At 40.1% G+C, this 24,622-nt stretch overlaps 1 protein-coding gene across 1 annotated transcript in view; it reads right to left on the bottom strand.

Annotated features, from left to right (window-relative positions):
• NCKAP5 (NCK associated protein 5) overlaps positions 1-24,622 on the bottom strand; it is a 990,316-nt gene that overhangs the window by 825,495 nt on the left and 140,199 nt on the right. The window contains exon 2 of the mRNA XM_003267587.3: positions 8,626-8,755. Coding sequence (XP_003267635.2) covers positions 8,626-8,694 — 69 coding nt within the window. The 5' untranslated portion in view covers positions 8,695-8,755. The remainder of the gene's footprint in view (positions 1-8,625; positions 8,756-24,622) is intronic.

Below are 24,622 nucleotides of genomic sequence, written 5' to 3'. Positions count from 1 at the left end.
TCTGCTATAGAAGCAGTCTCATTTCACCATCTGTCCATAACACAGCATTTATAAAAGGCTTTCAAAATGTGTCCAGTTCTTGTTTTTATGTAGTGATCTCAGCGACAACAAGGATGCACAGAACTACCTCTGATGCTGGCAGACAACGCTTATCACAGCAGCTGAATACAGTTGAATGAAACAGGTGTCACCCGAGTTCCTGCTCCATGACTCCAGCAAGGGAAGCCATCCATGGGCAGATGCTATGGTCAGCACTAATGGCAGGTGAAGCTATCTAACCATTCTTGCCTCACAGATTCCTGTCAGAATCTAATTATACCTACAGACTCACTCCCCAGAAAAATGTACAAATGCATATAACATAAAATATATCAGAGAATTCAAAGCCCTGGAAGTCTTTTCATAAATCTCCCCTATCAAGCACCTTGGGACTCAAGAGAATCCAGGACACCATATTAATAATCTCTATTGTAAAACAAACAAACAAAAAACTTTACACACACACACTAGAATCATCCTTGGGCAAACCTGAAAAGCAGCATGCCATTTCCTCTCTCCAACCTTCCCAAACAGCACCCTGGGCCTGCTGCATGTGGGCCCCCTTTATCCCATATTCAGCACCCCCACAACTGTGCATTTGGTTCATAAGCAGCTGCTCACTGCTAAGTTCACCCACTCATTCATTCATTTTACTGAGCTTTTTCTATGTGGCAGACTTTAGGAATCCAATGTGAATACGACATGGCCCATGCCCTCAGGAAACCTACAGTTGAGATCAGTCAGGGGTGATTTTTCTGCTCAGGGAACATAATGGCCATGTCTGGAGACAGTTTTCATTGTCACAATGAGGGAGGGGTGCTCCTGGCATCCAATGGGTAGAAGCCAGGTACCCCAACAAACGTCCTACAATACACAGGACAGCACCCATGACAAAGAACGATCAGGTCCAGACTGTCAATAGTGTCGAGGCTGGGAAACCCTGTTCGAGGGCACACTGGCCTGTGGAATGTGAAAAGGCCAGAAGTAGGTATTATGCCAGCTCAGGAAGGGGCGTGTTCATAAGAACTCCAGAACATGTGGCTTCGATGGCAGGCAGCCTGCCTTCTTTTCAGAGATGAAAGGAAGGAGAGAAGGAAGCAAAGGAGCCATTCAGAATGAGTAACAACCACAATGAAGGTGGATCCTCCTTCAGGCAATGTCAGAGGAGGCAGCACCAATTGCAAGTGCTGGGCAGACAAATGGCATTTCTTCCAGAATCTCCTCAGGGGAAATGCTGCTGACTCTCTACTCACCTCCATCAGTCAGTGGCCCAGCAGAGGGAATGTGCAGCCATTTGGTAGGGCCATCACTCAAGTAATAAACCCCACTGCATGCTGGGGGATGGCTAGATGCTGGAAGTGCCCCATCACTCACCAGGTTCTCCCTACTCTTCTCTCATTCTAGTCAATAACTCCACCTTGTACATGAACATGCCATCATCAGTCCTCATATGAATAAAAACACAAAACTGTATATATATGGGTATGTGTGTACACACACACACACACGTACACACACACACACACACACACACACACTGTTATAAATCGCAATCTCTTCTAAAGTTGGTTCCAAGGTCTGGTTCATCAGAAAATCACAAGATCAGAAAACAGACCTAGACCCACATTCTATATTCCTTTTAAGTCTCCCCCTCCCACCTCCACTCCTTTGTCAATTGTTTTGCTGAAACTAAGTCTGGCTTCCCTCTGATCTAGACTGTTCTAAACTGCAGGCTAGTCAGTGGGCACAGATACAGCAGACATGCTAATGCACATGGTCTAGTCCTGTTGAGGTAGCTGATGCTCTTTCACATTGTGAAGCACCATGAAGGAGCTCCCAGTCACGGGCATAAAGGAGTTTTCTGCTTCAGAGCTGTTAGCTGTGCAGATGCATTGTAGTCTGGGGGTAGCCCCAGACCTAAAGTGAAATCCCAGCTCTACCTCTTACCAGTTCTATTGCCTTGAGGAAGTTGATGAACTTGTTAAGCTTCAGATTTCTCATTTGTAAAATAGGGGTAATTACAGTTCCTACCTTAAAGGGTTGTTGTTAAATATTAAATGGTAGTTTCCATATAAAGTATTGAGCAGCATGCCTGGCCTATATTAAGCCTTCATAAATTTCAGCTACTATTACTAAGGGAAGGAAGCCATCCTGGTTGAGACTTAATGCATGATTCACTGAGTGAATATACTGAGCTGTCTGCTAAAGTGGCTTTGATGTTCGATTCTGCCATCCTCATTGCTGACACGCTCTATGCGCACTGTTTGGACCTAGTCTACTTCCGTCCTCCGTTCAGACTCTGTCTGCAGCACCAGTGTTGCTGCAGATCTCCAATGGCCCTCCAAGACTTTTCTTGTTAGGATCTGATCTCTTTCTACTCTTTTGGGGCTCCCTCAAGACTTGCAGCAAGTAGCACCTGTGGGTGGTGCCCACCTGGCCCAGCCTTCCCTGCCTCCTCCTAGCTTATCTGCTCCCAGCTCTATCCATGGGACCCGGAGATCTGCATTGTTGGAGAACAGATGGGCAGGGTACTTCACCTGCATTTCTGGACCTGCAGTGGTGGGCTGAGCTCAGCTGGTGGACAGATTCACCGAGTAGATACTTGTCTAAGGGTCTGACACGTCTCTAATTCCACCTCTGCCCACTCTCAAGGGGGCACAGTCAAAATTTCAGCATGACACTTTGGAAAGGCTGCTAAACCAGGTCAAAGTTAGTCTATTCTCCACCAGTTGCTTTTCTCCTAAAAATGGCCTTCACTAGATTCTCAGACATCACCCTATCTTCTGACACCTGGCTCAGGCCATGGTCTCCGTTCTAAGTACATCTAAGAGACACGGAAATAATAGCCCAGTTAGAGGAAATGAGGCAGTTGGAGGAAAAGAAAAACTCCTTCTCATTCTTTGGCCCTCTCTGACTTGATGCTCCTTTGGGAAATCTCAAAACCATCTTGATATCAGAGAACAAAGATCAGGCTTCCCAGAGGACAACTTGGCATGTTCTCAGTGGCCAGGGGCACAAGGCAAACAGTACTTTACATAAGCTTCCATCAGTAGCCATGATCAAGGGGGACTGAGATTAGAGTAGCTGGAAACCTTCTATAGGAAGCTGGTGATCTGGGCTCTGTACAGCATCCCTATGGTAAGAGGAGGTCTAACAAGAGAACCGTGAGATTCAAGAAAGATCCAGTCATATCTGAAGCAGTACAGAATGAAGACTTTTGTTTTCTTAGTATTCATAACCCACTAGCTGTAGGCTGTACTGAGCAACACCAGCAATACCTCTATTTTGCATTTAGAAAAAGTATCAGCAAGGTTGAACATACTCTATGTCAATATATTCTAAATATTTAGAAAAATGCCTTCTAAACATTTTTCTGTCCCCCTATTCTTCCTACTGGGGTATATGTACCTTTGATAACGGCCTAAACCTGTTCCTGTGCCTGCCCGCATATCACATATACTGAGGGTAAACACAAATCACTACTTAGAAAATCAGCATCCAGGAAACGTAAACCAGGACTTTCAAAATTCCCATTGCTCTTATGCATGCGGATAGCCATTAGAATCCAGCCTACTGCCTGTCTTTGTAATTAAAGTTTTTTTGTAGATAAAATAGCTACATTTGATCATGTGTCCTCAGAGGCAGCTGTCTTCCTACAACAAAGGTGAGCAGTTGTAATTACTCATGTGGCCTGCGGAGCCTGAAATGTTTACTATCTGGAACTTTATAGAAAGAATTTGCTGATTCCTGCTTCAGAATTATGTCTAGTCACTAAATAGAGGGGAAATAACTGAAGATAAAACAGCAGAGATTTAAATTCAATATGAGGAGGAAGTTTCCCTGGGAGAAAAAATTCAGTAATCACATGAATTGGCACCAAAGGATGCAGGACCAATATCCTTGGGTTGCATCTTTTTTCTCTACTCCCTCAGTCCACAGTTACCAAATTCCCTCTGTAGCTTCAAACTACAGCTCCCCCATGGCCCCTCCACGTAGTTGCACAGCTGTACCTACAGCTTCCCCATGGCCCCTCCTCACATCTTCCCAGAGTCACCTCAGCTCCTACTACTGTCAGTGCCACACTGTTCATCTCCATGTGATGATATTTTTCCTGCTTATTAGGACAGCTTTCCCAGATAAACTAGAAGCACTTGAGGAAGCCTATCCCCCTGTATCAGCCAGGGAGACCTTGCAGAAAAGAGATGGCACATTCAAAGCATCTAACTGAGGAGAGTTTGGTAAAGGGACTGTTTACTGAATTGTGGACAGAACTGAGTCAAACCAACAAAAGATGGGCTAACAACATCCAAGAACCATTACTATGAAGAATCCTTAAGGTATGGGGAAAGAAAATGTGCTAGAACATCTATAGAGTGGTGGTTCTAACTATAGCTGGAGTTCTGGGGAGAGGGTGTCCAACAAAAGCTGCAACTTTAGGCAAAGGTGCCTAGTTCTTGTGGTCCATGACCAGGCAGGGTGAGAGTGGGAGAACAAATACCTCAACCTCTGATCTCCTGCCAGGAGACCAGTAGGACCTCTTTCTCCCATTGGCTCAACCCAACCAGATGCCAGAAGGCAAGTCCATGTGGTGCATCCTCCAGGGATGATTGGCCAGGTAGAGAAGAAAAAAGAGTGGATCTGGAGGGAAAATGGAAACCATCCAGCACATCCCCATAGTTGGTTTTCAACAGCGCTTTTTGACTGACTGTGTTATGAATGTTGTGGAAGGCTTGATTACTATAATGATTTGGATACAAACAGTCAAGAGGCTGAAGGATGAATTCAGGGATGTGTGCACGTCCTTTTTTTCCTCTACAAGCTTATAAAGCTATACTGCTGTCGGAGCTGAGGATTTAGTGTGGCAAATGTTTTTCCTTCCTTTTGTGGGGGAGAAGAAAAGAGGGGACCAAGAAGAAATTCATACTGCTACTACTCTCATCTGTGCTTAAAAGCTACATGTATTTCCCCAAAATTAAAAAGAGAATGTTTGTTACTTAAATGTGAGCTGGTAAGAAAGATAACTCATGCTCCAGCATGCTCATCAGCTAAATGCTATCACAGCTACAAGTGTCAAACAGCTACATGGGCAGCCCGGGAATGAGTCTTGCAAATAAAAGAGCACAGTGTGACATGATGACTTTTTCTGATCAAAAAGTATCCTGGGAACGGCTGAACAGTTTTGGTTCAAGAAGAGGCCTCGATTTCTGGGGTGATTTTTATTGTTATCAGAGAGAAGACTGTATACTTGCCATGAATGTATATACGGCTACTCTGCACATTACTACTGGTGGAGGCAAACTTGTAGTCACTTGTCTTTCTCTCTGGGCCTTTACCCCCCACAATGAAACATATTTTTCATTTCAGTTTCACTTACGTATCACTTTCCCCTTTAAAAGGGTGAGTAATAAAGTAAAAAAATCACCATCAATGAATATTTCAGTGTGTTACCAGGGCACACATACATGGACATGTATATGTGTGCACACACATACACTCAAACCCTCCCCCATGCCACGTGACTAAGGACCACAAACTTGTTTTCCCCAGTTTGAGCTTTTTTCAGTTTCTGGACTGTGAGTTTCTTTATTCTGTGGTTCCTCCAGTCTAAAAATGTAAAAGCCATTGCAAGGGAGCTATAATTTCTACTCAACACTTCAATGATTTGATTATATAAAATAAAAAGTGTAATGAAGTTAATAGCACCTTATTCTTTCAATACATTATGAGAATATTTTCCTGCAAAATCTGAAAGTGGAAATTACCTCTGGGCCCCCTAACTCTCAAAAATATGTGTCTTGATGATTATTGCAATGGAATTTCAAGACTTAAGAACGTAACATGTTTCTCTTTCCTCTATTCAGTTTCCCAAAAGGACATCTTCTGTTCCTGGGATAGTATATAATGAAAGATAAAGAACTTAAGTGACAGGTTGTTCTACCTTTGGTGTAATCCTAGCATGTGAGCTCAGGAAGAGCAGATAACCTCTCTGGGCCTTAAGTAGTCTGCAAAGTGAGGGGACGAGATAACCGATTTTCACTTTAGCATTCTAGATTCAAAAAACAAAATAAAAAGCATGCATTGGGAATGAAAACTGTACTGTAATGCCAGGTTTGTTGTTCTGTTGTTTTCTTGTATTTCACAGCAGCCCTTATCTAGAATCTTCCCTACCACCTTCTTGCCTAATAATTTGTGTGGCTTCAGCATAAAGCTGAAGAAGAGGGCAACATCTTGAGTTCAGATCCTTCACAGGCCAGGCATCTTTGATCTCATCCCTGGTCTAGCTTTTTTCTGATAGTTGGAATTCATTCAAGATGCTTTCAATGGTTCCCATTCCCAAAGAATCAACTCAAAAAGAATACTCTAGCTGCTATTCTCCCAGAAGTAGCATCTTATTTGAAGAAGGGAACATAATACTACAACTGGGGGCAAAATTGTAGTAACTTGGCCTAAGTGCTATAATGTTGAATAGCATTTAAGCACCCCCCCCACACACTGTGATAGGAAAGGACATCCTTTTTCAGAATTTTCCCAATCTGGGTATGCAGATGTAACACAGTCTGCCTCTAGGAAACAAGGAAAAGATTTCACTAGTGTAAAAGCTCTCCTAAGCATGATACAGGGAGACTTAACAGGATTAAGTTTCTCAGGTGGTGCCAAACAAGTTCTCATTTTCACAGCGTTCTTCTATGCCAGCAAGTCAAGAAACATATTTGCAGCCCTCAACAAGTTTCAGGGTACAGCCATATGCCAGAAAGAATGCAAGCTCAATTTAGGGTTTTCAGCTAGACTGGTAATGTGACAGGATTTTACTTATGCCCATTTTCAAGCTATCTTTAGGTAAAATTTAAATATGAGCATTGACACTGTTTCCCTTTTTCTGATCTGCAAGTACCTAAGAACCCCATTCAGGGTTACTCACATCCCCCTGCCCTGTCTTGTCCTGCCTTATCCCTGCCTTCCTAGCTCTCTGGGCTCTGCATTCTTCTGTTTTACCAATTCCCTCAACAAAATTCTGCTCATATGATTGACATTTGGCAATGATCCAAGGCCATTTATTAATGAGTGCTACTATGAATTATTGAAAGGCAATAGCTTATTATGTTTAACTTCATAGGGTATTTGCATAAAACTTGAGATCTGAGGCAGAAATCTATGGCTTTGGGGACCAACCAATACCGACGATATTTCTGGGTTAAGAGAATCTTTCTTGAGCTGCTCACATCATACCATATGGCCGTCTCTGTCCTTAGCCTAGGCCTAAGACAGACCCTATTGGCATGCTGATATGTAAAAAGTGTTTTTCTTCTGCAAAGGAGAGGCTGAGAAATTATCTCTTTATCCCAAGTTTCCCCAGAAGTTGAAAAGGGAATACACACACATACACACACAGAGACACACACACAGACACCCAGACACACTCACACACCAATGTCACCACATTCAACCTAGAGTTAGCAAGACGTAGGAGGTGACATGGGGTCAGATCTATAGAAAGGAGAACTTAAAATACACCAAAGTTGGCCTCTAAAGGTATGCTGGTCAATGCACAGAACAAATAGACACAGACGTTGATTCTGACTAAGGAGAGAAGAACTTAACATAAATGCTTAACACAATCTTCTTCTCAAGTCCCAGAAACTCACATCTATGAACAATTTGTGAGGCAGAGCCTCAGCCACTAAGAAGTAAATAACTAACCTGTCCATGGCAGAGCAAGACCTACAGCTGCAAAGTTTGAAAGGTATAACGGATAAATCAAACCAACAAATAGTTCATTGAACCCCCATTCTGCTAGACTCCAGGCCAGGTGCTGAGCACAAACAAGTGAACAAAGCACATCCCTATAAAATGTGCACAAGAAGGAACCAAGCTAAATCTCTATTTCAGAAAGTTTGCTTTCTATTTCAAGTTTGCTTGATTTGATTCCTTGCTCTGTTCACACACATTGCGTAACAGAAAAAGTGACCCACACATGTTGGCCCAGAGACTGCAGAAGAGTAGCCAACCATCAGACTTAGTCTAAAGTGAATTAGTCTGTTTCACTGGACTAAGCAGATTCTCACACCTGATAGCAAACCCAACCAGGTTGTTAAGAATGATGTTCATCAGCATTAAAACTCTTGGAAAGTTCGTTTACAGACCACTGAACTAATGCACATACCTAAGAAGGTCTCCAAGACTTCCTCGGCTCTTCAATATTTGAAGCTGTATTGAATTCTTGTTCAACTTACCCCCAAGGTTAAGATAAATGGGGGATGGAACAACTATATATAGGCTTAGCGTTTGGCATCAGCTATACAGTAGTGTTTTTGTATAGGCTGAAGTCTACATCAGCTGGAATTAATACAATTATATATAACGTTGACAGATTATGACATTTGCCTATTAAGACACTATACAAACATTCCAATAATTTGCTGGCTTTTGAGTTTGTAAAAAATAAATGAAACAAAATCTCAAGGGATGTTGCTAATGGTTTAACTGGAAGAGAGGTTTCAAAAGCACAGGGTTCAGGAAATAACAGTCAAAGAATAATGCATTCAAAGCCAAAACATATAGAGTGGTAAATGAATATTTAGTACTTACCACAAGACTGCTGTCTAGAGACAGCCTTTTTCCAAAGTCCCTTTTCTCGAGCTGTCTCTTTCCCTCCATGGATGAAGTTATTTATTTTCTTTTGTGACTTATAAGAATCCCCCGTCTGTTTCTAGGGTCACTGAAAAGAGTGAACATGTGTTTTACTATCCAAGTACACAGTGTTTAGACCTTTGTTTTTAACTCTCTAACTAGAAACAAGCATTGAAGTCAAAAAATACCCGGTCTCAAATAATAAGTATAGAACTGGGCTCTCTCAACTCAAAAGACCACTCCGTGTTACAGATGTCAGAGTTGTCCTTATGGCGGCCCCTGTGTTTTTATAGGTTTTGCTAATGGAGTTGGGGAATGGGTTTGCAGGTTGAATCAGCAGACTGTAGAAAAAAGCAAACAGTCCGTTTCATGCCACACTTGCTCCACACCCGTCCTCTCTCTATCAGCCAGAATCATTCTGTTACTGTGCACATAGATGCTGTCTGCAAATTCCATGAGATCAAACTGACAAAACCACGCTCTATAACCAAGAGTTATTGAGCTCAAGGCCCAATGAAGGGAAACTGAAACATGAACATTGCTGTCAATATTTAATTTAAAAATATGTAATTTAAAAATATTTGAGGAACATTGTAAGATACATTCCTTTGGGGATAGATTGATTCAAAATGAATGGTGGGTGATGTCATTACTGTCAATGAGTATTTATAGAACCCACTGTATTTTTACCATATTAGATATAGTTCATCCCTGAACTCCACTGAAATTGCTTTTTCTAGAATGATTAAGTATTCTGGTTAATAAGGATTCATCATATATGTTAAGTGCAAGCTTCCGATTTTCACAAAGATGTAAAAGGCTTGGAATAAAAGAAACAGGTTACAGTTGAGGTTTTTTTTTTTTTTTTTTTTTGAGATGGAGTCTCACTGTCACCCAGGCTAGAGTGCAGTGGCGCAATCTCAGCTCACTGCAAGCTCTGCCTCCCGGGTTCACGCCATTCTTCTGCCTCAGCCTCCCGAGTATCTGGGACTACAGGAACCCGCCACCACGCCAGGCTAACTTTTTGTATTTTTAGTAGAGATGGGGTTTCACCATGTTAGCCAGGATGGTCTCGATCTCCTGACCTCGTGATCTGCCTGCCTTGGCCTCTCAAAGTACTGGGATTACAGAAGTGAGCCACCGCGCCTGGCCCAGTCCAGGATTTCTTATCCACTAGCCAAGTGACCTTGCACAAGTCATTTAACCTCTCGGAAACTCATTTTTCTCAACTACAAAACATGATGATAGCAATCAAATGATGTATGGGAATATGATTTGGAAGCCATAAATTACAACTCATATGTAAGTTATAATTACCCACAGATTACATTTAAAAACAGTTAACCTGAAATATGAGTCAATATAATTCAATATATCCTTGATGATTCAGAAGGTACTTTGAGACATAGAAATTGCTCATAATCCTTGTAAATAAACATAGCCATTGTACTGCTGATGCAGAAGAGATGAAACACAATGCTATACCAATTAATTTTTTAATATAATTGAAAAGAAATATGTTCCACAACTCTCAATTGCTCCAAGTCTGACATGGATCAAACAGGCAGGATTTCACGGCCCACAGGATGTGGGCTGTGTCTCTTGGTTTTCTTCATCAAGAGGGTTGAGACGGTGGTGCCTGAGATGGGGAATGCCCAAACTATAGTCAATCATGGGAGACTGATGGGCTCATGTTTCAGCTTAGGCTCCCTCCTCTATCTTAGTCACTTTATCTCTTACTTTCGAGAACACTAATTTTTAATACATCACTGGTCCACTCAGAAACTCTTAAGAGTTCAGAATTTAGGATAAAATCCAAATTTTTCAATATCATTTTCTAAAATTCTAGGCAGTATTTTTCAGAAAAGAAGTTAGTTCTGTATACTGCTATAGGCATGACCACTAGTCAACTGAAATTTGTTTGGGAGGCTGCCTTTTCTACTTTCAGCTGTTCCTGCCCACTTTGTAGCATTCTCCCTCTCCCCCAGTCTCAGTGACTGTATACACTGGTAGTTCAGAACACCCTCTGCAATGATGAACCAACTAGAGACTACTCAGACCCTCATATTTCCCTCTCCACCAAAAACACACCCTCCTAAGTCTTGATCCCAAAGAGCATGGGAGTTTGATAGCTCACAATAGATTGTGCTTTGGCCTTTAGCACATATGCATTGAGTGCCTACTGTACAGAAGACAGTAGGAATACCCTAGGAATACTGTATGGAAAACAATCCTTACATGTCAGTGACACAGTCATGTACAAGAAAAACAAAGTCCCCGCCTTTGTGGAACTCATATTTTAGTGAGGCATATAGAAAACAAGCAAACAAACAGCTCCAAACTTTGGTAGGTACAGTATGAAGGAAATAACCTCCAGCAGGTGGTGCAAAAGTGCCAAGTGGCCGGGCGTGGTGGCTCACACCTGTAATCCCAGCACTTTGGGAGGCTGAGGCAGGCGGATCACAAAGTCAAGAGATCGAGACCATCTTGGCCAACATGGTGAAACCCCATCTCTACTAAAAATAAAAAAAATTAGCTGGGCACGGTGGTGAGCGCCTGTAGTCCCAGCTACTCAGGAGGCTGAGGCAGGAGAATTGCTTGAACCTAGGAGGCGGAGGTTGCGGTGAGCCAAGATCACGCCACTGCACTCCAGCCTGGCTGGCTACAGAGCAAGACTGCATCTCAAAAAATAAAAATAAAAGGAGAGAGAGGATCCATTTCTTAGGAAGAAAATAGCCAGGAAGGGAATGTGTGAAAAAAGTCCTGAGTTATAGGCAAAAACTACAGAGGCTTGTAGGCTAATATATCTCTCTCAGCTCTTATTCTAAACACAAAGGTTAATCTTAGGTTTTAAATTCCCTACCTTACTCCCTACTAGCAGGTAACATTCAACAAATTATTTAACCTATTTAAGCTTACACTGCTTACTCTATACGACGGCATTAATAATAGGACCTTCTTCATAGTAGGGTTTTCTGATGATTAATGAGACAAGCCATTGAAATAGTTAGGCTGGGGACAGATACATGTAGGTAAGACTTAAATATTAGATATATTGATCATCCCTTCTGGCAAATATGATTAAACTCATTAAAAGCAACTCTAGCTACTGAATTTTATGCTCCTTCGTAGGCAGATGAGGCCGTCATTTTGGGAAATGGGGATCCTTTTGATAGTTCTCAAATAGTACAATCTGCCTATGTGGAAAGCTGATTTAACAGCTTTCCAAATGGATTTGGTCCATTTCTTTTCATATTTTATGGTACCAATAATACGGGCAGATATAATATTCAAATTATTTAGCAACAATATGGCATAAGCATTGGCCAATCATAAAGGTACAATCCAATCAGGGCTGACAATGGCAGTAAGTGGTACAATTAGAGCAGTGTATCCTAGCCAATTCCCAGCCTAACTACACGTACTGGCCCCACTCCAAGTAGGTGAAAATTTGTGAGTTAGACCATAAAACAATCATGGAAAGGGTCAGAGTAAATTTATCCAAGTGGATCAAAGGAAGACTAAAAGAAACAAAATGGCTTTCATATTGCTGAAATATGAAACAAAATAACAAAGAGAATATCAGAAAGGCTGAAACATTCCATTGATTGAACTATTGGGAAAAGACGACATACATCCAGCAGAGACTGCAGATCCAGGGAGGGAATGAGTATATCATATCCTAAAGATGCATGGGGATTACCTGGGCCATTTGTACCATCCATCTAACTCAACTAATTCAGAGACTAGTGTCATCAAGCAACCTTCCAATTTTATTTGATTCCTATGTAGTATCACTTATAGAAGAAGAATGTGCTGACCAGCAAATATAAGTAGACAATCTTTTGAAAAATTATATTTCTAGTGCAAACTAAAAATGACAGTTTGACATCTTACTCTTTATTATTTATGTATTTGTTTAGCATATTAGTCAGCTTGGGCTGTCATAACAAAATAACACAGACTGAGTGGATTACACAACAGACGTTTATTTTCTCATAACTCTGGAGGGTACAAGTCCAAGATCAAGGTGCTAGCAGAGTTGGTTTCTGGTGAGGCCTCTCTCCTTCTTTTGCAGATGGACATCTTCTCACTGTGTCCTCACATGGCCTTTGCTTTGTGTGTGCACATCCCCATGTCTCTTCCTCTAAGGACACCAGTTCTAGCACGTTAGAGCCCCACACTTATGACCTAATTTAATCTTAATTATCTCCTTAAATGCCCTATCTCCAAATACAGTCACATTGGGAGTTAGGGGTTCAACATACGAAATTTGCAGGAGACATTGTTCAGTTCATAACAGTTATTTTCAGTCAGGTTTCAAATCACATCTGAGTGTTCTATTAATCAAATTCCTAAGTCTAAAAAACTAAGGGAAACCTCTGAGTGGTGGTGGTTATGGTGGCTACCTCCAGACTCCACGCCTCTCTGCTTGTTATGTGACTGTTTGATCTTACTGCCCCCTTCCCACCTCACCTTGCCCTGCTGTACTCTTCTCTGTATTATGCATGTACGGATGCAAACATGATCAAGACTTCTTGGTCAGTGTGTTAGTGTTGAATTCTGCCAATGGGAGGCAGTGAGAGGAGATTAGAAGGCAATGGGAAAGAAGAAGCCATTCTGCTTCCAGCTCTAGCAGAACAGCATCAACAGCAGGTGACTGCAGGCTCCAGCAACTTCTGTGATTCCTCCAACAGGTCAGCTAAGAAAGGGCACCAGCAACAACCCAGTCTGTGAGTACCGCCACCTTATCCCTCTGGCCTCTCCAGCCCTTTCAACACCATCATAAAAATTCCTTGCATTAAATCCCTCTTTGCTTGAAACATCTATAGTAATTTCCTTTTTCTAGGCGTGACAATGTTTGATGCGCACCCCATGGAGATGTCTTTGGACAGGCAGCAAGCCTTCCTTGGGAAATACCTGGATTTGTTCTTGTGAGTCTTCTGAAATAATAGTCTGGAATTATTTTCTAATAAACACTAAGCCTCTAGAGGACAGAGACAGCATTTTACGTTCTGTGTTCCCCTAGGTAGTATAACATCTAATGCATAGCACATGAAGAACATTTGTTGTTTGCATAAATAAATGAATGAACGTTGACAGCTGTCTTTGTGAACATATAAAGAGCAGGGCAAAAATACAATTTTGTTTAGCAAAGAAATACTAGACACATTTACAAGAGTGAGGTTGCTTTTTTAGCCAAGCATATTTGGACACACCCGAGCCTCAAAGAAAACATTTTGTCATGATTTTAAAATGTCATCAACCTAAAATCTATTTACCTGCACCTACAAAGAGCCATAACCCAGTAGTGTTAATGTGTTTTCTATGTCTTCCAACATCTCTGGTTATAAAAGAATACAGATATTCCTCAGAGCAATGAGTTGGAAGCCTCTCCTTCTCTCCATGGGGAAGAAAATGGTCATGGAGTTGAAGGAAGACAGGAAATTAAGCATCCTTTTATTGACTGATAGTTACTGATACAGATAATCCCTTCCCCCTCACATACACCCATTTCTAGTTGGTGAAACTACTTCTACTCAGTATCTGAAGAAATCTAAGTTGGCCTTAATAACTCTTTTTTTAAAATTTTTTCTCACAGTTAGTAATGGCCTTTTCATGCTAGACAGATTTTTAAATCTTTCTAAAGATGTCAGTAAATTCTATTTTCTGCTATACTTTGTTAACAGGCTGTATAATTTTCAAGAGAGTAACAAAACCGCACCATTGAATAAAATCTCAAAGGCATATTCCCTCACATACACACAGTCTCTCTCTCTCTCTCTCTCACACACACACACACACACACACACACACACACACTCACTCAGATACACACACCTGATCTGGACACCACTTTCTCCATCTCAATTTCTGCCTTTCTGATTCTGCCACTTCCCATCCCTGCTTTGATATATTAATGGTATTGCCAGAAGAAATGCAGAAAAATAGTAATGCCAAAAGGGCTCTCTTGCTTAGGCATTAGAAGATTTGGTTCCTAGATTTCTTTGCCCTGTAAACTTGAGTAGATTCCTAACTTCTGCGAGTTTACATTTTTTATGCCTTTCTCACCAGGTCATTGTGAGGTTTCAATGAGATAATGCACAAGCAAGCTTTTCCACATCTAAATTCAAGATGTTTTCCAGTCAGCTTCATTAAGCAACAAACAATGCAAAATATAATTGTTTGCAGCCTCATAAACATCCAGAGAACAGAGACTGTGTCAAATTCATTGTTATATTCCCTGCAGCATCCAACACACCAGCTCCCACACGGTAGGCATGCAAAGAATAACTGCAGAGTAGAGCACATCAAGGACAAATAATAAACACAGTAAGTTTCCTGTCGTTGACAAGGCAGCTCCACGGGTTTTCACCCTGGTTGCACCTGAGAATAACCTGGGGAACTGTTAAAAAAAATATCAAAGCCTAGGTCCCACCAGATCACTTGAATCTCTGGGGTGTAGGCTCCAGGGATCAGAGTAACAACAGCCAGGGTTGGCAACCATCAGTTAAGAGCAGTGGCTCTCAAGCTTCGCTGCATGTTAGATGGAGTCCCCTGGGGAGTCATTAAGGCCCATCCCCAGATGGAATAAATCAAGATCTCTGGGGGATGGGAACCAAACATTATTATTTTAAGATTCTTGAATATTTCCAAGGTGCAGTCAATGGAGCACCAGTTTAGGAAGGTGAAGATATCAGTCTTTTCTTGATCTCCATCCTTTTCTCAAGGACTGAGGGACACATGATTGTCGGTAGCAGCAACTGCCTTTCCTTAGCCACTATACCCAGCAATTTTTAATCTGCAAACCCTGACCCCAAAGAAAAGAAATGTTAGATACAATTTGGATAAATACCTTTATCCATACCTCCACTCTCAGGCTCATCATTCAAAATTAAGCTGCTTAAGCTGATCCTTCTTTTCATTCAGAAAACACTGTTGGCTAAAGGTAGAAATATTAAATCTAGATTCCAAGTTGATGTACATATATCATAAAACCTCAGAGTGAGGTCTTCACGTAGAGTTTCAGGGAAAGAACTTCAAATGGCAACGCCAATGTTGCAGAAAACCATGACTCAGATGCCCCCAAACCCATCGCCTCCTTTCTTCCCACTGCTCTCCATGTGCACCTGGCTCTCTTTTCAAAGTGCTACCAAATAGCATGTTTGAAACTCCAGTCCTCTTTGTATTGAAATCTTTTTATTCTGATTTATTAAGTCCATAGAAAGGAAAGCACTGGCTTTCTGTATGTTTTAAACACATACATATGGCAGTCTCCTTTTGGAAGATATATCAGCTCAATAACTTTCTCCTATTGATACATCTATTTGTGGTATAAATGGGTAAGGGTGTGTTTGTGCATGCTTATGTGTATGTGTGTATGTGTTGAGTCTGCATCTGTGCATGTGTGTGCATGTGTGTATGAGCATGTGTATACATGTGCATGAGTATATGAGTGTATGTGTCCATGTGTGTGTATATTCACATGCACTCTGACTTAACTACCCACACACAGAAAAGTGTTGTGTCCATTCTGAATATGAGTATAAAAACATGCCAAATGATGTAATTTTCAACCATAAAATTTTTTTTTAATCCTACCAGCCCCCTGAAACTGATTTAGAAGAAGATTAAATGCTAACAAATTTCCCAAATGTGGTATTCATCCCTGCCAGATAAATTAGTGGCTGGAAATAGTCTCAGACAGACAAGACAACAACCTTTTCTTTCAAGTGGAGGAAAATTCTGCATGATGTTGAAAATTGGTTTTAAAAAACTGTTTCCTACATTCATGCTCACTAAACGTCTCACTAATAATATTCAGTAGCTGCCGGTTGGTGGTTTAAAGGCCAGACAGGCCCCTAAGAATCACTTTGCCATGGGCCCCTCCTCAGATAAATGGCTATGGCCAAAACAGAGAACTCAGGGAGCTGCACAAAGTCTGGGTCTGGAAATCTTGTCTATTTTTCAACATGCAGCTCGGTGAACTGGAGCAGTAAAAAGAATTGCTATGCATCTGAACTAAGTTTCTTAGGAAGAGAGGTCAGAGAAGAGAGGTCATAGAAAACTTCCAATATTCAGTAATTTCTCTATTAAAACAAATTATTGAGATATAATTCATATACCATATAATCCACCCTTTTAAGTATACAATTCAGTGTCGACCCTTCTAATACCAATATTTATTCATTTGCTGCAGAAACTGGGGATTATGTCTCACTCCCAGTGGGGACACAAAGAAGTTTCCTCATCACTGCTTGAGGCTTCATCAAGCCACCTGTCCCATGTCACCATCATCTTGGGTAGCAGCATCCTGGACAGCCCTGAGTTCACATTCTCCAACTGCCACTTACAAGTTCTGTGACCTTGAGCAACTTATTTCACATTTCTTTGCTCTAGTTTCCTCACTGATAAAATTAAGATAATAATAACAATCCCCTTAACAAGGTAACTCTGGGGATTAAAATGATTCCTGTTTTAAAATACCGGAGTAGATATTCTGTTGGTATAATCACTCAAAAGAGTTCCATTCATTCAAAATTAAGTAATATGTATTCTATACCTATTTTGTCCCAGGCCCTGTGTTAGGCCCTGAAGATTGAAAGAAAAACAAAAGAAGAAGGGAGGAACAGAGAAAGGGAATGAGGAAGGAAGGAAGGAAGGAAGGAAGGAAGCAAGGAAGGAAGGAAGCAAGGAAGGCAGGCAGGCAGGGAGGGAGGGAGAGAATACATGTCCTCAAATTTCAAGGAGACCTAAAATCTAAGAGAGGGAGATTTATATATTAATTAGTAAAATGCAAGGTAAAATAAACATGTGAATGAACAAATGAACGAGTACATGATTTGAGCAAGGAGGATTCACTTTTTATTGAGCTAACCCTGGAGGACTTGCCTTTATTGTCATTCCTGGTATTGCCAGCTGATTTCCAGACACAAACTATTGCTACGTCTTCAATGTATGAACTAAGAATGAGGAGACGGAAGTGCATGGGCTTAGACCAGGGTAAGCATTTTAGCTCTGGCTGCTCTTCCCAAACCGTCTGTTCCTTCGCTCCCACTCTTCCTTTGTAAAGATCTCCCCCTGCACCATCACTCTTTATTTCTTCCCTCTGACTCTTCTCCATTTATTACGTTAAGAAAGATTTATAATACATTACATAAAATGTCTACATGTTGCCTGTGAACTCTTAAAGGGAAGGTCAGTATAGAAACAAAACAGATAAATACATTTTATAAATAAATAAATAAAGTGTACACATAACCACAGTGGATTGGAAGAATATTTAGATAAGTGGCTAGGGAAAAGAATTTTCACACTGTGTCATCTGCTAACATTAATGAGTTAATTAAATTAGAAAAATTCCACTGCCAAAAGCAAAAACATCCAAGTACGTGGGATGCTGGGGGAATTATAGACCATGCTACCAAATGCATTCTGTTCAAGCTTACTTTTTTTCTTTTTTCTTTGAGCAGGCTGTGGAGAGCTACACTTAAAAAGCCATCCAATTTCAAGAGAGTATTTTCCATCTGGGGCCAGTTGGGTAGAATATGCTCTAAACTCTGCAAAGCCTGCTGAGATACAACACAACTTGTTAAGAAAACTGTTTATGAAAAGGGATGTTTTTCGAAAATCCAGCAAAAGGTTTAACTATGATGTCCCCACACATGCAGAATTCATTATTCTCCATTGAATGTCTTTGCGCACAAGTGAAACACCAAAATGACTCAGGAAATGAATGTAGTACAATAAATTGGAAGCCAGTTCATTTTTACTAAGGCCCTAGCGGGTAATTAGAATATTTCCAATTACCTGGGAGCTTTTTTTTTCACTTTAAGAGGTTATTCATTCTTCGTGTATAGTAATCTCCCCACACCCACCCACCCCCAAAATAATCCTGATGTGAAATGCTAAAAGACAAATCAAGATTAAGAGATTAAACTTTAAAACCAATTAACATGCTGAAAACAATAGGAAGAATTTTTAATAAACCAGAAAATACAGAATGACATTAAAGATGTCCTAAGTAATAACAGCTGCCAAAATGAAAGGGATGAGAAAAATCTCTAAGATGTTTATCTTTTTCTATTCAATATTTAATTAAATTGAGACTGATATTCATTTGTTGAGAGGGCAGCGGGCTAAACTCCCTCAAAAAGGTAAAAGAAGGCCAGGCTCGGTGGTTCATGCCTGTAATTCCAGCACTTTGGGAGGTCAAGGTGGGAGGATCACTTGAGCTCAGAAGTTCAAGACCAATCTGGGCAACATAGTGAGACCCCTGTCTCTAGGAAAAATAAAAAACCAGCCGGATGTGGTGGCACGTGCTTGTAGCCTCAGCTACTTGAAAGGCTGAGGCAGGAGGACTGCTCAAGCCTGAAAGATTGAGGCTACAATGAGCTGTAATAACGTCAGTGCACTCCAGCCTGGGTGACAGAGTAAGTCCCTGTCTCAAAAAAACAAAACAAACAAACAAAAAACATGGTAAACTAGTCAATGACCACCCACTAAAATGGATAGCTAGACAGTAGAGTTAGGTTTTACACACTTACATATGTGTGTATATAGACATATATTTATGCTATGCATACATGTACAGATACATACATAATGTGTATATACACACACATATAGTCATTTGTTTTCTTCTGCTTAGAATTTCCACCTAGTTTTGAGCAATAAAAATCAAAACTTCAATTACTGGGCCTTTTTTTTTTCCCATGTGGTAGGTTGTTTCTTTTTAGTCAGGCTTTGAAGGCTCAGGAATAAAAGAAGTTCTATGGATATTTGGACAGACCAGTGCTTCTCAAATGCATGCATAGGAATCACTGGCAGATCTTGTTAAAATACAGATTCTGATCTACTAGAGCTACAGAAGAGCCTGAGGGTCTGCATTTCTAACAAGCTAATGCTTCTGGCCTGTGGCTTGTACTTCAATAGCAAAGGATCTGAAACTTAAAACAGAGAGCTTATCTATGTACATGTGACAGCGGAATTCCAAGCATTTTCTCATAAAGGTATGCACAGCCAGCCAGTTCTTATGATGACTTAGTTCTTCGCAGAATCCAAGACAACTATGGCTTAGGTTTTGCCCATGATTCTTGTGTTAACCTTCACTCAGGACGTTCGGAATCCTAGAATCTTAGGTTTAAATGAGGTCTTCCTGGCCCCCTCTTCACCTACCCATCAGTACGTTTACTGCTTCTAAGACAGACCTCACTAGGGCTTGCCCATCTCTTCTTGCCTCTTCCAGTGACAAATGGGTCACATTGTCTTTTGGAAGAGCCCCTTTCACATTTGGCTGTCTCGAATGCCTAGAAAGTTTCAATTTGTCTCTTAGATTTTCACGCACTGGCCATAGCTCTGTTCCCTAGAGCAAATGTAATTTTTCTCTTACCCAAGGAAAAAAAATCCCAAGTTTTTTCCACATTTTCTCTTGTGAGAAAGTTTCCACAGCCCATACATTCCTAGTTACAGCCTTTGAAATGTTGTAGAACTTGGCCAATCTATGAGATATATTTTTTTATTTTTTTTAAAATTTATACCACATTAAGGCCGGGCGCGGTGGCTCACGCCTGTAGTCCCAGCACTTTGGGAGGCCGAGGCGGGTGGATCACGATGTCAGGAGATCAAGACCATCCTGGCTAACACAGTGAAACCCCATCTCTACTAAAAAAAAAAAATACAGAAAAAAATTAGCTGGGCGAGGTGGCGGGCGCCTGTAGTTCCAGCTACTCGGGAGGCTGAGGCAGGAGAATGGCGTGAACCCCGGGGGATGGAGCCTGCAGTGAGCCGAGATCGCGCCACTGCACTCCAGCCTGGGTGACAGTGAGACTCTGTCTCAAAAAAAAAAAAAAAAAAAAAAAATTATACCATATTAAATGCATTTATTTTCTTTGTAAAAGATATAAGCTGTAACAAATGTATATAGAGTATAATATGAAAATTATATACTTTTACTCTCCCTCTTTCTACTCTTCTCCCCAGAGATGCTTTTAACAGTTTTTCTATTTGTTTACCTATATACATATATATTGATTTTTCTGTTTCCATGTAAGTGGCATCGACATCTATTGTCCTGTGACTGCATTTGTTCACCTGATATATTCAATACACCTGGGCCTAGTTCAGTTTTTACAGCTTCATGTTACTATAAAACAGATTATCAATAAATCGCTTATTAACTTATGGGTAGAAATTTAGATAGTTGTTTGTGTTTTTCTGATTCTAACCATCCCACCATGAGCAAGTCTATATGTTATCTGTTGTGTCTGTGTGAGCTTCTCTATAAAGCATAGATCTCTAAAGATGGAATTGTAGTGTAAAATTTTAAATTTGGTTAGAAATTGACTAATTGCCTTCCAAAAATATTTCAGAATATGTAAGGCTACCTGTTTTCCGCATAGTTATTATTGCTGAACAGAACCAATCATAAAGTTTTTACACATTTGTTGGTAAAATAAGTGACCTCGTTGTCTGAATTTATAATCCATGATTATTGGTGAAGCTGAGCATCTTTGTTTTATGTGTGGTTATCTGAATTATTTTTCTCTGGATTGCCTGCTTAAATTATTTGCTCATTCTCCTATTGCCTCTTCCTTTTTTATTGCTTTATAAAAGCTCTGAATACATTTTGAATATTAACTCCTTATTAAGAGACATTGCAAATATTTCCCCCCCCCAGTCCACCTGTTGTCTCTTTACTTTGTTATGGTATAGAATGTTATAATTAATTTGCAGTCAAATGCATCAATCCTTTATGCATTCTAAATTAAAAGACCATTTTCCATATGTCTTCCTAATATTTTTATGGTACCATCTGAAGATAATTTTGTCTTGTAAACCTATGTAAAGCATAGGTTTGACTTTATTTTTAAAAGAATATAAATTCATTAATTCTGTGATTAAAGTATTCCTCCCACTGATTTGAAATGCCCCCAATCATAACAAAAGTCGACATATGCACAATCCTTTTCCTTGACCCTCAAGTAAAAAAAAAAAAAAAAAAAAAAAACCTAATCTATGCACCTGTCCTTGCGCCAATATCACACTGCTTTAATTATGAGCCTTTAGTAAATTTTGATATCTTATAGGCCAGACTTCCCATGTTGTCTGTTTGGAATTTTTCTTGGCCATTTGTGTTCATTTTTGTCTTCCAGATCAACTTGAGAATCAGCTCATCAGGTCCAACAAAAAGTACCATACAGGTTTTTAGTAAATTGGATTGAATTTAAATTTACAGATTATTTAGGAGAGAATTTACATCATTATATTCTTGAGTCTTTCCATTCAGCGACATGAAATGGGTAGTAGATTGTTTAATGGCAACAAATTCCTCCCTTCCTATGATGCCCAACTCTCCTTTGAAATGGGTCTTTTATGCTTTTCTAGCTTAAGGATGGTGCTCATTTCTCCACCCCTTGAATCTGGTAGGGCTTATGAACCTTTTGACCAACAGAATGTGGCAAAAGGGAAACTGAGTTCTAGCACTAGGCTTTAAGAGGTATTGAAGCTTCCATCCCCTCTCTATGAACCCTCAGGCTATCATGCTGAGAAAAAGCCCAGTCTAGCCCACAAGAGGGTGACAGCCACTGGAGGAGAGGTGACAGCCACACCAACTGCCAGATAACCTGGGCAAGGCCACTGTGAACCCACCAGCTATAGTCAAATCCTGAGATAAACAGAGGCTGATGGGTGATTCTAGGTGAGAACAACAAAAGAAATACACAGGTTGTCATCCCATGGAATCAGGAGGAAAATCAGTCATTAAGTAACCAACTTATTGGGGTGGTATTTGGGGCAGCAATAGATAATTAATTTGGGTCACTGTGTTGTTCACATCCTTCAGTAAAGGATGTGAAGATTGAAAGAAAAAAAGGAAGAAGGGAGGAATGGTGAAAGGGAATGAGGAAGGAAGGAAGGAAGGAAAGAAGGAAAGAATGTAAACACCACAATGACCCAAATTAATATTTAATTAATAACTTATTTAATAAAGTTATTGCATTAATAAATTACTTCAGTCATTAATTTATTGAATTAATAAGTTAATTTAATCGCCTTTGGGCATAATTTCTTTAAATACTAAGTATGTTTTTATTACTCTTGAGAATTATATACATTTTTTTCTACTTACATTTTCTAATTGGCTATAGGCAGTGCCAGAAATAAGCCTATTGATTAATAAACTTTAAACTTCTGCTTAGGTAACTTTCTACGCACTCTTTCTGGTTCTAAATGTGCTTATTTTATTCTATTGGATTTTTTTTAGATAGAAAATTGCAACGTTTTTGGCTTTTCCTCTCCAATATTTACAAGTCTTGTTTCATTTTCTGGTCATAGAGCATTGACCAAGGAAGCAAGTTTTTAGCAGAAACTTTTGCTCCTGACTTCAGTAGAATTAGTAGCAATGTTTTTATCCATAAGAATAGGATTGATTTATTTGTAGCTACCAATTACCAGACTGAGGAATTTTTTTATATATTCCGGAATCTCTATAGTGCTTTAAAATGTTTCATTTTTAAAAAGTTAAACATACCGAAAAGTACATAAAGTAACAGAAATTCATGTACCTACTACCCTGTATTTAACAAAGATTAATCTTGTGCCACATTTGCTTTAATCTTTTCTCTCTTTTAATAAAAGCATTGTAGATGTAGTTGTAGCCCCATTCCCCTTTCTATCCTACTTTTTCTCCAGCAATAGCCACTCTCCTGCAGTAGAAAATCATTCTTGCTGTGCATAAATTATATTTCTACTATGTATGCATAAACCTAGAACGATATACAGCACTGTTTAATGTGTGTTTTAGTTTATGTATATATGATATTCTACTTTCTATATTCAGTTGTAATTGTTTTTCACTTAACATTATAGCAGCGAGATTTACCCATGCTGATAAGAGAATTCCACTTTATTTTAAAATACTTTAGGAATCCTATTGAATGGACTTAAAACGGTTCACCCCAAATCCAAAAGAATGGGTTTTAGTTGTTTCACATTTTTTACCATTTTCACATTGCAAACAGTACTGTTGTGAACATTCTTGTTCTGGCATGCTTGGATCAGAGGCAGAGGATTCTTTCTCATATGGGGAAATCCTTGGGTCACAGGTTGTGCACATGTTTGAGTGAAAAGGCAGTGCCAAATTGCTCCCCCAAAATGACTGTACTGTAGCAATTTATACTTATATCATCCAGTTAAAAGTTCTTGTTTTTCTCTTTTATGGAAAATAAATGCTTGGTTATTTGGACAGTTGGATCAGATGGGCTCTGGCGGGGCTAGATGAAAGCCAGTGCCCCCACCCTGACTGGATTACTGTTTCCTTTACACATTTATTCAGGGTTCCTCCTATAAGAAGGAGCTACATTTGACAGGAAAATGTCAGCCAGGCATTAGTCTTTCTGAGTTCTTCCTTTATTTCAGTATATATATAATTTTCATTGCCTGCCTGCCACCCAGAATTCTCTAATTTCTTCCCCCTAATTTCACCCCCTTCACCATGAAATTTTAATACCACAGATTTACTGAATATCTGTTTATGTACAGATACGTGTGGCTTCTAAAAGGCCATGGACTATTATGATATTTTAGTATTTTTCATTGTCCCAAGAACCAATGCTCACCTTCATTAAGAATGTTTCTAAGATCCAAAATACTTGCAGGTTCATAATTTTTCAGGGCTGGGGGAGGTGGAGCACAATTCAACTTGATTCTCTTACATAAACAGCAGGGCTTCTGGCTCTTTTGATCAAAGAACGTGGTAATAGTGACAATGAGTTCTGAATTATTTCACTAAGGGCGCACTCATTTAAAGAAGTACCTTATGGGGAAAATAAAGAGCTGGGTAATTGGGCTAAGCCAGAGATTGCAAACCCAAATGACTAATACGTTGGGAAGGTAACCTAAATGCGTGAAGCCGCCCCCGGGAGCTGTGCCCACCTGGGCAGGACCCATGCAAAAA

Source organism: Nomascus leucogenys, chromosome 20 (assembly GCF_006542625.1).
Source record: "Nomascus leucogenys isolate Asia chromosome 20, Asia_NLE_v1, whole genome shotgun sequence".
NCBI lineage: Eukaryota > Metazoa > Chordata > Mammalia > Primates > Hylobatidae > Nomascus > Nomascus leucogenys.
The sequence above is the reverse complement of the archived record's forward strand: the minus strand, read 5'-3'. Positions and strand labels throughout refer to the sequence as shown.